The sequence below is a fragment of the Elephantulus edwardii genome, unplaced genomic scaffold (assembly GCF_000299155.1).
Source record: "Elephantulus edwardii isolate Elephantulus edwardi_28Jun2011 unplaced genomic scaffold, EleEdw1.0 scaffold00072, whole genome shotgun sequence".
Classification (NCBI taxonomy): Eukaryota; Metazoa; Chordata; class Mammalia; order Macroscelidea; family Macroscelididae; genus Elephantulus; species Elephantulus edwardii.
In genome coordinates, this window is record NW_006399822.1 from 11,034,275 (window position 1) to 11,049,279 (window position 15,005).

Consider the following 15,005-nt stretch of genomic DNA (forward strand, 5'->3'; position numbering starts at 1 on the left):
CTTGGAGGCAAGGATTCTGAGGCTCCGTCTAACATACTTTGGACATGTTGTGAGGAGAGACCGGTCCTTGGAGAAGGACGTCATGCTTGGGAGGGTAGAGGGATAGCGCAGGAGGGGAAGGCCCTCTATGAGGTGGGTTGATTCAGTGACTGGGATAATTGGGATGGGAGTGTCAGAGACGGTGCGATTGGCACAGGACAGAGCCGAGTTTAAGGCTGTTGTACATAGGGTCACTATGAGTCGAAGGCACATAACAAGAATAACAACAACAGACAAAAGTAAATACAGGGAAGTGAGGCTGGTTGTTTATCCTGTCATTGTAAGCAAACAATGGCCTCAAGGGACGTAGAGATGATAAGGAAGTCACAGGACCGGATTCATAAGGTTGCTATAGGTCTTAGCTTGATAGCACCTAACAACAATGAAGTAAGTGCCAAATAGATTGATGAGTGACGAACTATAAAAGCTCTGACCGCTGGAGAAGTGGCAGAGCAGTCTTAGATCTAACTGCCTTCCCCATCTGTTATAGAAACTCTGTACGGATGAGGAACCCATCTTTGTTTTAACTAGTGCGACTTGCACAAAGGACTCCTTGTTTGTCTCGGTACAATATCACTGCTGTGAAGTGCCTGTGAGTTGACTACTACTCACAGTGACCCTATAAACAATGGATCTGAACCCTGCCCTACCCTCTGCCATCCTTATCACCTCAGATATGCTTGAGCCCACCAGGTACAAAAGGACCTTCTAAACTTGTAACAAGGACAACCCTTTCAAGGAATGAGAAAGGAAAATTTTTAACTGTTTCAATCTTTAACTGGGTTACTGCTAAGTTTGCACTGAATCTCTTATTTCCCCATTTCCTTTCCCTCTTTACACTGTTGTTATTATGGTTATTACGCGCCATCCAGTCGACTCATAGCAACCCTATGTACAATAGGCCTGAATGCTGTTCTATCCTGTGCCAACTTACTGTGTCTGACACACCTACCCTTATTACCCGTCACTGAATCAATCCATCTCATCTATGGTCTTCCTCTGTCTTCCCCTCCACCCTTCCAAGCATGATCATTTCCCTCTCTTAAGGATTGGTCCCTCCTTGCAACATGCCTAAAGTGTGTCAGACAAAGCATCAGAATCTTTGCCTCCAAGGCTTCACTCTCTCTAGGACGAACCTGTTTGTTCTCCTGGCAGTCCATGGTATGTATATTCAATACTCTTCTCCAGCACCACAGTTCAAAGGCATCAGTTCTCCATAATTCCTAGCCATCGTCCAGCTCTCTGATGCATAGCAAGCAATTGTGAAGACTATGGCCTGGACCAGGTGCATCTTAATCTCCAGACTGACACTGTTGCTCTTCAGTACTCTGGAGAGGTCTCTGACAGCCAACTTTCCCCAGTGCAGTTCATCTCTTGATTTCCTGGCTGCTGGTACCAAGAGTGTTGATTGTGGAGCCAAGCAAACTAAAGCTCTTAACAATCTCAGTCTCTTCACCATCTATCATGATGCTGCCAATGAACCCAGTGATGAGAATCTTTGTTTTTTTTGATGTTGAGCTTTAATCCATATTGAAGGCTGCAGTCCTTGACCTTCTGTAGCAAGTGCTTCAGGTCCCCAGGAGCCACTCTATAGTTAATAAAAATTATAAAAAGGTAGTTTATTCCAGCATACCATAGAAAAGAAAAAGGATAGATACAGAGTGGGAGAATAGGATAGCCAGCAACCCAGCTAAACCCCAAAACTCCTCCATGTTATGTTTTATAGAAAGAATATACAAAGTTACACTATTGAAGTTCCCTTTGCATCAAGGTGACAAAAAAATAAAAAGGTGGGGAGTGTCCATACATTTGGTTTTCTGGTTTCTTAGGTAAATGAAGTTTGTTGTTGCCGTTGAGTTGTTGGTTGGTGTGTATGTGTATGTTTGTACCATTGAATCAGATCCAACTGGCATAGGAGGAGATTGCCCCTCCTCTAGCAGAACATCTATTTATTGGATTTGAATCTCACACCTTCAGGATTGCAGCACAGCTTCTTGCCATTAGGCCACCAGAGCTCCCTTATAAATGAACTTTTGATATGAGTAGCAGCCTCAAGTCTTCATCAGTTCAGAGACCAAGATATTAACATAGCACAGAAAGGGGACATGGAAAATAGATTTTACAGAAGAGGACAGAATGATGTGAGTTCTGGAGGCCTAATGGCAAGAAGCTGCACTGCAATCCCGAACACACATGATTTGAGTCCACCAGCTGCTCCCTGGGAGAAGGATGAGCAGTTCCCTCCCGTGTGATTTACTGCCTCTGAAAACCCTCTGGAGAATCAGATATGGGTCAGTTCTAATTCAACAGCAACAATAGCAACCTTGTATCACCAATTATTATAAATTTTTTTAGAAAGGGACAGAGAATCAGATGAATCTAGTACAGGTTGATAAGGGCAAAGAAATATAAATGAAGCAGACCACAAGCTACAAATTGTTTGTATGGGCTACCTTGCTTTTAAGATGTTAATGCTATATGTGCATAATAAAGGAGCTTTGTTAGTTGTTGTTATGTGCCACTGAGTGGAGTCGCCTATGACTCATAGCAACCATATGTGCAACAGCCCTACACTTTGCTCTATCCTGTGCCAATCTGTCTCTGACACACCTACCCCCAGTACCCCAGTCACTGAATCAATCCATCTCACCAAAGGTCTTCCTCTCCTGCACGGTCCCTCCACCCTCCCAAACATAACGTCTCTCTCCAAGGACTGGTCCCTCCTTGCAACATGCCCAAAGTATGTCAGATAAAGCTTCAGAATCCTTGCCTCCAAGGAGCAGCCTGATTTCACCCTCTCCAAGTCGAACCTGTTAGTTCTCTTAGCAGTCCATGGTATATTCAACACTCTTCGCCAGCACCACAGCTCAAAGGCATCAATTCTTTTTCAATCTTTGCTAGTCATTTTCCAGCTCTCTGACGCACAGCACGTAATTACGAAGACTATGGCCTGGATCAGGCACATCTTGAAAAGTGAAATTTGGTGAAAGAGCCTGGTGTAAGTAGAAATTTAGCTCCTTGCCTTTGGTAAAAAGTTCAACCAACAATTTAAAAAGTCAGTTTGCAGCCTTTAGGAGAGGAGGGAAAGTCTTCTCACTTGGCCCTCAGAGTTACACACCCCTTCCCAAAAGTTCTGATATTCACATTTGTTTTGGCTTCTGATAAGAGGCGGCCTCATGGTGGACGATCTAACCATTTTGGTTTCCCATTTCTTTACCTGTCTTTTCCTTTTTATACAGCATTTTCTTTTTCTTTTTTACCTCCGCTGTCTATGGTTTCCCCCTACACACATCCACACACAAGGTTTTAGCCCAGGGCCAGATTCAAGACCACAGTCATTCCTATGCTCTGCTTGTTTCCCTCCAGAGAAGCATACCTGGTGATGGGTTGCATTTATGTACAAAATAATCTACATAGGGGATTAAAAAATGATTCATAATATTGACTGTCCACCTTTATGAAGACTCAAGTTCACAGAAATGTCAACAACGACGATTAAAAGTGTCTGATGCCAATTCTACTCTGCCTTAGAGAGACTGAACACACGTTTAAAGCTAAATTCATCAACGGGCAAGCCCCCTGTTAGCCCCACCCCTCGCAGGGCTCAGCGTTCTTGCTATTGGTCCCCGTCCGCATCCGGTTGCCATGGAGACCAAGGCTATGGTAACCGGGAGAAGCCAAACTTACTTGTGCGCGCTGTCGGCCCGCGGAGGGGTCCCAGTGTTGGGCGGGATCCTGGAAGCCGCTGATGGCGCTCTATGAGCTCTTTTCCCACCCCGCCGAGCGCCGCTACCGCGCGGGGCTCTGCTCCAAGGCCGCGCTGTTTGTGCTGGTGGCCGCCGCGCTCACGTACATCCCGCCGCTGCTCGTGGCCTTCCGGAGCCACGGTGAGCCGGCCCCCCGGAGCGGTGCGCCGCGTGGCCCCGGCGCCGGCCGGCCGCCCTGACCCCCTGCCCTCTTCACCTCAGGGTTCTGGCTGAAGCGGAGCAGTTACGAGGAGCAGCCGACCGTGCGCTTCCTGCACCAGGTGCTGCTCGTGGTGCTGCTGGGGCCCGAGCGTGGCGGGCACCTGGCCTGGAGCACGTTCCCGGCCTTCAACCAGCTGCAGGGGGAGCATCTGCGCATCCCGCTCGTCTCGGTGCGTGCTCCCCGCCGCGACCCTGCGGCGCTCCGGGACCGGAGGGAGGTGCGGGTGCGGGTAGCCCGGCCCCCGCGGAGTAGAGTCATGTCCCGGGAGGAACCCAGGCTCGTGGGTCCGAGTTCAGGTTTCATTTCTCGGGGAGTTAGAGCCATTATCTTCTCTAAGATGTCCTGGACCTCTCTAAAGTTAGTCTTTGCTGTTAGAGAAGTTGGGGCCAGAACCCGGGGAACACTCTGCATTTGGGCAACTCCGGAGGCCTGGTCTGAGCAGTATTTTGTGCAAGTGGAATTGCACAGCACAACCCTGAAAGATCTGCACCTGGGAAAAGCAAGGCGTGATTGGTTACGTGATTGCCCCGGGACGGTGCTGAGGACCTAGTCCAAGCTTCCTAAACTTGTCTCCTTGGACAAGCACATTCCGCAGGAAATACACATTAAAAGGTTTGTGGCATGGTACGCCGGAGCCCTGGTGGCGCAGTGGGTTAAGCATTGCCCGGCTACCAGAAACGTCCGCCTTTGGGACCCACCGACCGTCTCCCGGGGAGAAAGATGAGGACAGCTTTTATGAACATTGCAGCCTTTTGCAACCTCAGAAGCCCTGTGGGCCAGTTCAACTTTGTCCTGCAGGGTCACTGTCGGTGGAAAAGGATTTGATGCTAGTGGCCTTGGTGTTGCTTAATGTAGAACAGAGGCACCCTGGAGGCACAGTGGTTAAAGCTCTGAGTTGTCAGTAATTCAGACTCACCCGCACTGCTTGAAAAAGATGAAGCAGTCTGCTTCTGGAAAGATTACAGCTTTGGAAAACCTCTGGGCTGCTTTTATTCTTATAGGGTCACTAGAAGTTCTGGTGAAGTCGTGCATAGTGTGTTGGTTGCTAACGAAAAAGTGGCAGTTGGAATCAACTAACTGGCTCTGGGGTGAAAGATGGGCAGTCTCCTTCAGCATCAAAAACTAGATGGAGGACAGTTATAAAACCTTACGCAGGAGGTCTTTCTCCATCTCACTACTTCCAGAGAAATGACCCATTTCACTCTCTGGGATGCATCTTTTCTAATGAAACTTTCTTTGCTTTCACCATTAAAAAAAATTTTTTTTTGAGGTCACTTGGGAGCCCTAGGAGTGCAGTAGTTAAAGATTTCACCTGTTAAACAGATGCAGCCTTGCATGTACCCACCAAGTTGGGCCAAGAAATCTTGAGGAGTTGCCTGATAAACTGGAAAAGATCCATATTTGTTCCCATTTCCAAGAAAGATAATCCAAGATCCAATAGAATGTAGAAATTATTGAATAATAGCATTAATATCACATGCAAACAAAAGCTTGCTGAATATTATCCCAAAACAGCTAGAATTGTACATTAACAGAGAACTGCCAGAAATAGCTGGATTTAGAAAAGGCCATGGCTGATATCAGATGGCTCTTGGCTGAAATCAGAGAAAACCAGAAGAATGTCTGTTTGTTTTTTAACAACCACACACAAACATTTGACAGTGTGGATCACAACAAATGATGGCTAACATTGAGAAGAATAGAAATCCCAGAAGTTTTGCTTATCCTTGGAGACGAGGATTCTGAGGCTCCGTCTAACATACTTTGGACATGTTGTAAGGAGACACTGGTCCTTGGAGAGGGACATCAGGCTTGGGAGGGTGGAGGGACAGCGCAGGAGGGGAAGACCCTCTATGAGGTAGAGTCAGTGACTGGGGTAATCGGGATGGGTGTATGAGAGACGACGGATGGTGCGATTGGCACAGGACAGAGCAGAGTTTAGGGCTTGTTTGTACGTAGGGTTGCTATGAGTCGCAAGCGACTCGATGGCACATAACAACAACAACAATATACCTGGACCACTGCATGATGCACAGTCAAGAAAGGAGCGTATCAGGCATGTATTCTTTCTCCATGCCTTTCAACCTATGTGTTGAACAGATTATTTGAGAAGTGGGACTTTATGAGAAGATGTGGCATCAGGATCAAAGGAAGACTTATCAACAACTTGTTAGGCGCTTAATAGAATCTTGCTAAGTAAGAGTGAAGAGGACTTAGTGTTCGTAGCACGAGATCAAGGACTACAGTCTTCAGTAGAGATTGTGTCTCAACACCAGGAAAACAAAAATCCTCACCAACAGGCCTATAGGCAGCATCATAATAGATGGAGAAAGGATTGAAGTTATTAATAATTTGATCTTTCTGGGATCCACAAATAGCACTCTTGGCGCCAGCAGTCAGGAAATCTAAAGACGGGTGGCATTGAGAAAATCTGCCATCGAGGCCCTTTCCAGAGTTATAAAGAGCAATGATATCAGTGTAAAGACTAAGGTGTGTCTTATCCAAGCCATGGTCTCAGTTGCCTTCTATGCATCTGAAAGCTGGACAGTGACTAACAATGACAGCAGAAGAACTGTTGCCTTTGAGTTGAACATATACCATAAATTGCCAAGAGAACAAACAGGTCTGTCCTGGAAAAAGTGAAACCAGGATGCTCCTTGCAAACAAGGATGATGAAATTCCATATCACATACTTTGAGCATGTTGTTAGCAGGGGCCGGTGCTTGGAGAAAGACATCATGCTTGGAAGGGTAGAAGGTCAGTGCAAGAGAGGAAGGCCCTTGACAAGATGGATTGACACAGTGACTGTGGCAACGGGTTCAAGTGTATTGGAGATGGTGAGGTTGGCTCAGGATAGGGCAAGGTTCAGAACAGTTGTTCATAGGGTTGCTATGAATCGTGGTCGACTCAATGGCATGTAACAACAACCAGAAGGTTGGTGGTTCAAATCCACTCCTATTCCACAAGACAAAAATGAAGCAATCTACTTCCTAAAGGGTCACAGCCTTGACAGTGCTGTGGCCAGATTCCTTGGCAGTGGCTGTGGTTTGGTGATCTAGTGTCACTATGAATTGGAATTGGCTGGGCTTGAAGGCGTTGGTTTTGAAATGTGATATGGTAATCTCAATCTTACAGTGAGGTCTATTAGGATTTGACAGCTTGCCCTTAAAGTCGTTTGTGACAGAAGTCAAATATCTTAGTTTTTTCATTATCATTGCCTTTATTATTCAATATCTTTATGAAACAGATTTTTCTTTAACTTTGGGACTGGCATAAGAATGATAACCCCAGTTAGTTATACACTGCAACAACATTGCAGTGTATATTATTTACAGACTAGATTTCCCCAATGCCACGTGTCTTGATGTCTTGACTGCTGCTACCATGGTTTGCTGGTATCCTTGACAACTCTGATCATGTGACATATTGCCTGTTTTTATTCTTTTTTGAGGTTATCATGCCTCAGGAGGAAGATGACTGAGGCTGAGCTGTCGATGATGAGGTAGATTGCATGTTATATTCCATGAGCATATTTCTTTGCCAAAAGAGAAGCAGGTTTTAATTTTATTTCAAGCGTATAGAATATTAACATGTTAGTTTTATTATAATATTTGATTTCTTATTTTTTTTTTTACATTTGTTCGCTCAGAGTCCCTGGGGTACCGATGGTTAATATCAATCTTTGGACTCCATATGGAGGCGCCAGAGAAGATAGTTAGGAATCCACTCCTCTGTGTATTCTAGAAACTCAGAACTAGATCCTCTTCTGGTTCTTTTTGTCTGAGAAATAGTCATAAAGGCTTATATGCAGCACTAGGCTTTGTTCATTTTGGTTTTTTACTTGTATATTGGCCACTCACTGTCCACGAATGTTTGGTTTTCTGGTTGGGCTCCTGGTTAACCTCTTATCTCCGTCACCAGAAGCCACCCCGAGAACACTGGCACCTCCCTGCGCCTGGTGTATGTGGCTTCCCATTTTCAGTTGATAGAGACACTCATTGCCGTCACTTTAGAATGGACTCAGAGACCCTCCCTTGGGCTGCTGGGTCTGTAGTTGCGTGGTCGGAGACAGCTCACCTTTCTGTCTTGGAGGTGCTGATGGATTTGAACTGACAGGTCAGCAGTGCAACTCCCTACACACCATGCTAGGAGACCCCCTCTGTAGAGACAACACTCTTGTTTTTGTGATACCTAGAACCACTAATTCTCTCCAACACTGAGTAATTTTGTTCTAGGCCATTGTCTACTAGTAATTTATGACCTCACAGTCTGTACAGTCCATCTCAATAAATAAATTGCTTCCTTACTAATAGCTCGTTAGGGAGCTCTGGTGGCCTGGTGGCAAGAAGCTGCGCTGCAATTCTGAAGACACCTGGTTCAAATCCAACAGATGCTCCTCTGGAGAAGGAGGGGCAACCTTCTTCTGTGCCAGTCAGATCTGATTCAACAATACATAACAATTACAAAACAAACAAACAAAAAAAACCCTCACTAATTAATAGCTTTGGTGCAGGAATAGCTTAAAATCATGAGATTAAATCAACAACAAAACCAAAACACACATTGGAAGATATAATGGAATTAAAGACCTCAACAACAGCAATTGAAAAGCTAAAATAGGAATCAAACAAGAAAGGTGCAACATTTATATGCAGGTTGCTGAGAGACTAACAAAATAAGAACAAATAATAATTCATGACAGGAGAGTTATCTGAGGAAGAGGGGCAGGAGGATAGGAGGGCAGCAATACAGTCCATTTCTTCTGCACCTTTCCAGAAATATCTGTATCCCTTTTAATATTTGTACAAGGAAATGTAGTACGTAGTCATTATTTCTGTGGTGGGTTTTTTTTTACTTTGTGGTGATTTTAGGGTGTATTTATAGCACAAATTGGAGCCGTTTCTAGCCGTTCAGACACTTTGATCTCCCTGTATCCCCACAGTGCAACAGCGCACTTCCCATCCTCCCTGTGCTGCCCATTTTCACTCTGCCTTCTTTCCTGTCCCCTTCTGCTTCTGAGCTTTTGCTGTGGCCTAGTTTCCCCTTTTTGAATTTGCATCATTACTTGTTCTAAGCATTGCTTATTTCTGGTATTGTTACTCAGAAGGCCTACCCTTGGCTTAGCTAAAAGTCAAGCCTCAAGTGTGAGCTCACTTCCAGGCCTGACTCTCACCCTCTATTGTGGCCTCTTCCAGAGTGGGCGGCAGTAGTAGCCAGGCACCACCTCCTTAGTAATTCTGAACTTGGTGTTATAGAGATTAAGGTTAGTCCTTTAGATACATTAGTACTTTAAAAAATGTTAATGACAAAGTTTTTTAAGGGGAAAAAAAATTAGAAAAGTGCTTCTGTAAAAACAAAATGATATTTTAAACACCTGGATAATACACTAAAGATAAACTAATAAAACACAAATAAAATTATCAATTTTGAGCATTTATTGTGCACTATGTATATGATGACGTGCCCTGGTAGCTAGGTGATTAAAGTGCTCAGCTGCCAACCAAAACATCCACAGTTCAAACCCACCATCTGCTCCTTAGGAGAGAAATGTACCAGTCTGCTTCTGCAAAGATTTATACCCTTGCACACTCCGTGGATCAGTTAAACTCTGTTCCCTAGTGTCACCATGACTTAGAATTTACTTGATGACTGTTTTGTGGGGTTGTTTTAAAATTTTTTTTAAATCATTTTAATGAACATTTACAGAGATTTTGGATTTCCATTCATTCATTGCTGTTTTGTGTTTTAAGTGAATGCTAAATAATAAGGTTAAAGCTGTTAACAGCTTCATTTTATTTGGATCCTCTGTCCACGCCTACAGTAGTAACAGCAGTCAAGAAATCAAGATATGTTGCACTGGGGACATCTGCGGTGAAGGACCTCTCCAAAATAGTAAAGAGCAAGATGTCACTTTAAAGTCCAAGGTGCACCTACGTTGTTCCTTAGGTGGCTGTCAGTTGTAGTCTACAATGCCACATAACAATACTAGCATCTACTTACAGGATTATCATGGACTTAAAAAATTATTTACATATGTGCATTGCACGGGAGGAGATTGCCTATCTGTCTGCCTCAGAGCAGCTGGTGGACTTGAACTTGAGTGTGTCCAGGCGTTGGCAATGCGTCTCCTTACCACTAGGCCACCAGAGTTCCCTCTATGTGTGTATGAAATTAATGACTAACATGAGTTATTGTTAGGTGCTCTTAAGTCATCTCTAATTCATACAGATTCCACATACATGGCTTGAACCTATACCATCCTCACAGTCTCTGTCTGCTGTGATAGAGCCCGTTAAAACAGTCACTGTGTCAGTCCATCTCATAGAGGGTCTTCCTCTCTTTCGCTAACCGTCTCCTGTTGCAAGCATGGAGGCTCCAGCCCTTCCTGATAACATGCTAAGTGATCAGTACAGGCCAAGTACTATGTAAATAGCTGTAAGAATATATTTGTTAACTGTTAAAAAGCAAAATGTACGTTTACAGACTTAAGCTGTGCCCAGTTTAGACCATGGTGTTTTTAGTCACTTCATATGCATGCAAAAACTGGACAATGATTAATAAAGACCAAAGGAAATGTGATGCCTTTGAATAATAGTGATAGCGGAGAATACTGAATATTCCATGGACTGCTAGAAGAACAAACACATTTGCCTTAGAAGCGAGGATAGTGAGACTTTTTTTTTTGCTTTTAAAGTTTATATGAACTGTAATTTTAATTTCTGAAATAAGCTATTGCTCTGGAGGTGTGTAGTGGCAAGGAACTACGCTGCCAACCCAAAGGCACAAGGTTTGAATACAACAAGTTGCTCCACAAGAGAAAGATTGGCAATCTCCTATACAATTTACATTTCCTGAAAACCCACTGGATGGTCAGCTGTGAGTTGGATGAACAGATCCCTTGAGGGAGCTCTGGTGGCCCAGTTGGTAAAGAGTTGCACTGCCAAACCAAGGCTGATCTGCCAGAAGAAAGATGGACAACCTCCTTTTGTCACATTTATAGCCTCTGAAAATCTGCTGAAGGGTCAATTATGAGTTGGTTCCAACTTGATAGCACATAGCAACATTAAGTTAATTTAGTGACTCAACGAAAACTGTTTTTTTCTAAAAAGGTAATATACTAAAGTTTTCTGGAAACAGAAGACCAAAGCTTATTAATCCTCCACAATTAGTTCAAATCTTAAATCATTCTAAAACAGTATTACTCTGGCCACAAGCTCTATTTGGTAACTCTATAGACTATGTACCTGGATGATATCACCACATGTGAATTACAGAATAGCTGTTTGCTATCTAGATCACTTGGGCCTTATGCTAAAACTAACACATGTACATAATCTATTTTGTTCAGTCAAGGGACAATGGACCTGGCATGCAATGCCCAAGGAGGAGGAAGAAAAAGAGGAAAGGTGAAGGGAGAGAATGAAATGGAGACAGGGGCCAAGCATAGTGTACTGCTTTGGAGTGAGGATAGTGATACTTTGTCTCACATACTTTGGGCATGTTCCCAGCAGGAACCAGTCCCTGGGGAAGGGCATCTTAGTGTAGTAGAGGGTAAGGGAGAAAGAAGATTACTCCCAACGAGAGAACTTAGTACAATGGCTTTCACAGTGGACTCAGATTTAGAAACAGCTGTGAGAATAATGCAGGACTGGGCAGTATTTTGTGCAAAGATGGCACCTAACAGCAACGTGGACTGCCAAGAGAAAATTCAGATCTGTCTCGACGAAAGTGAAACCAGGGTGCTTCTTGGAAGCAAAGACGGGAAACTTCATCTCACAAACTTTGAGCGTGTTATCAGGATGGGCCAGTTCTTGGAGAAGAACATCATGCTTACAAGGTGGAGGGTCAGCATAGAAAAGGAAGATCATCATCAAGATGTATTGACATGGTGACTCAAGGTGGGCTCAAGGATGTACGAGGTGATGAGGATGATGCAGATAAGGCCAGATAGGTTTAGATCTGATGTTCATAGGGTCAGATGAATAGCAGTTAAGTCAATGACACGCAACAGCAACAGCTATTCAGGTGGGGGAAAGAATACTCTGTGGTTTAAAGTTGTTGTTTTAGGTGCCATAGAGTCAAGTACGACTCAGAGTGACCCTGTGAACAACCGGCCTGACCTCTATCCTACCCTGTGCCATCCTCACAATCTCTGACACACTCAAGCCCATTGCTGCACTCACCATGTCAGTATCCCTGGTGGAGGGTCTTTCTCGCCTTCATTGTTCCCTTTACCTTTCCAAGCATCTTGTCCCTTTCCAAGGAATAACCTCTCCTAGCCACACACCTGAAGTATGTGAGATGAAGTATGTTATGTTGGAGAATTGGTCTGCATATTGGTAAGGACTTGCAGCTTGGATATCTGTATTCTTGCTTGCTTATCAGTGTTCTAATTAGTGCAATGCTTGTCTGTCGACCTGCTGTACTTGTGGGTTGCCATGATGCTGAAAGCTGTGCCACCGATGTTTCGAATGTCAGAGGGGTCACCCATGATTGACAGGTCTTAGTGGAGCGCCTAGATTAAGCCAGATTAGGAAGAGGATTGGCCATTCACTTCTGAGGTAACAGGTCTCTGAAAATCCTATGAATAGCTGAGGAAAATGAATAGATATAGAATTGGAGGAGAACACAGATTGACGATCAGAAAGGAGAAACAGCTGCAAACATTCTTTAATAGTTGGAACATGAAATGTACAGTTTAAAATTAAGGAAAGGTAAAACTATTTTTTAAATTTTTTATTGAGATTTTAATGAAAATTTATGAAGAACGTAGATTTCCATTCATTCATTGTTGTACATTTTCCTCCCTACCACCTCTCCCGCCCAAGTTCTTTTGTCTTTCAAAAATTCTTTCAAAAATGTGCAATAATGAATGAATGAAAATCTAACTTTTCTGTAAACTTTTGTTTAAAATGACAATTAAAAAAATTCTTTCGGCGAGCTCTGGTGGCCTAGTGGCAAGAAGCTGCACTGCAATCTGAGGTACATGGTTTGAATCCACCAGATGCTCTCCTGGAGAAGGAGGAACAATCTCCTCCTGTATCAGTCAGATCTGATTTGATGGTACACAAAAAAAAATAATGAAATAAAATTAAATAAATTTTTTTTCATTGTTGCACAAGAAAACTATTCTTGAATAGGAAACTTCCAAGTAGTACATTGCAAAGGTGTTCAATTTATATATATATATATATATATATATATATTTATATGAATACAGAGACTTTCTAGTGTAATTCTTGAACTTTAGATATATCTGTATTGAAGGGAAGGTCTTACAAAGTGGTGGTATTTATGCCACTGCTTTTGTAAGTGTACTTGTCTGTTGAGAATTGGTAGAGTCAGATATGGTTAGTCAAAGACATTTTTAACTGTCAAGTAGTTAATTTTTAAAAAAAAAGACTTTGCAAAATTTCCCACAGTTTTTCACGACTTGTACCTGGAATAATTGGACCTTTTGATTGACTATTCCCAGAACACTTTTTGTACCTGACAGAAATAGCAATTAATCTTTTAGCTAGTTCTTACCACCACTTTTCATGGGCAAGAAACCGAGACACAAAGACATCATGTCGTTTGCGCCTGAGTGAGCAAATCTAGTCTGGAACTCAGTTTTCTCTAACTCTGTTGTTTATACTAGTAACCTTTATTACTCCAAAATATTTTTCTTTTCTACCTCAATATAAAGCCAGATTGAATAGAACTCCTCCAGGGAGCTCCTGCCTCAGGAAGCCAAGGAAAATAGTGGCTTTTAGATCAAGGCTAAGAGGTAGCTTTGCAGTTGCTAATTTGGGGAAAATGCCTCAGGATTTGGAAATGACCTTGTCTCTGCTTTGGTCAGCTCACCTTGAATGGCATCCCTGGAGCTGCCTTTAAAGAAAAAAAAGCTTAAAGCAGCTTTATTAAGGGGACTCCTAGGTGGGATTCCTTGGTCTGGAGAGACAGACCTGGGGAAAACCGGGCCCTAAAGTGGGGTGGAGCAGGGTGTTTTTTGTTTTTTTATCTTAAAATTTCCATTTAATTTACTTAATAAAATCCAGCTTAAGTCAAATGGTAGCATAAAAACTATCTCATGTGCACAGGAAGTTTACTTCATAATCTCAAATGCTTATTACCCATTGCCTCAAGTGTTAATTCTTTTAAGTTTCAATTTCTAATCTTGAATAAACTCCCCACATTTGTGATACAGTTAAGAAATTCAGTAGTTGTATAGTGTTTTCTATTTTTGTTTTTTTATTTTATTAATGTTAATGAACGTTTACAGAAATTTTGGATTTTCATTCATTAATTGTTGCAGGGGGCAGGTTTTGATAATAAGGGTCTTTAGGGAGGAGATGGAGGGACATACCATTGTGGTTTAGCCAGGTGAGAGAGATAAGGACGGTATGATGCTAAAAGAGGAGGTTCAGTGGGTAAGATGGTTGAGCAGGAAGGGCCGGCTGTACATCAGCTCGAAGGGGCCTAGAAAGGATGATGAATGGGGTGTTGCCCGGATGCTGCTTCCACACTCTGTTTATGGAAACTACAGCACAGGCTGCCTTAAGGTAACCTTCAGAGGGTAGAGAGCTGCTGTCAATAAAAAGAATATGGTCTGGATTAGGGGTATGTTGGTCAGATAGGGAGAGAAGTAAAGAGCTCATATTTTCAAGGGCTTCAGGGGTGTTTACTGGAAGTAAGTCAGCGGGTTGAGGGACAGTGATTGAGAGAGGCTAGTAGATGGAGCTCTTGCATTCGACTGGGGGGAAGTAAAGATAGGAAGCAGTGGAAAAGCACATCTAGAAGTCTATGACTAGAGGAGACTTGCAGAGGGCGGTTTAGGGCTTCTGGAGTTGCTTCTCCCCCCCGTCCCCCATTTTAAAAAATTGTTTGGGTACTATGGTCATGACAAGAGTCCAGAATGAAGGCTGCATAGTGGAGTGTGCTTGGCGGGGGGAGTTGTATACCAATGAAAGAATTTTTCTTTTCCTTTTCAAAGAGAAGAGCAAACTGGGGGGGGG

General features: G+C 43.3%; 1 protein-coding gene across 1 annotated transcript in view; it reads left to right on the plus strand.

The window, feature by feature from the left end:
- The first annotated feature begins 3,787 nt into the window (after positions 1-3,787).
- Positions 3,788-15,005, plus strand: part of TMEM231 (transmembrane protein 231) — a 25,609-nt gene continuing 14,391 nt past the window's right edge. The window contains exons 1-2 of the mRNA XM_006888827.1: positions 3,788-3,926; positions 4,008-4,177. Coding sequence (XP_006888889.1) covers positions 3,788-3,926; positions 4,008-4,177 — 309 coding nt within the window. The remainder of the gene's footprint in view (positions 3,927-4,007; positions 4,178-15,005) is intronic.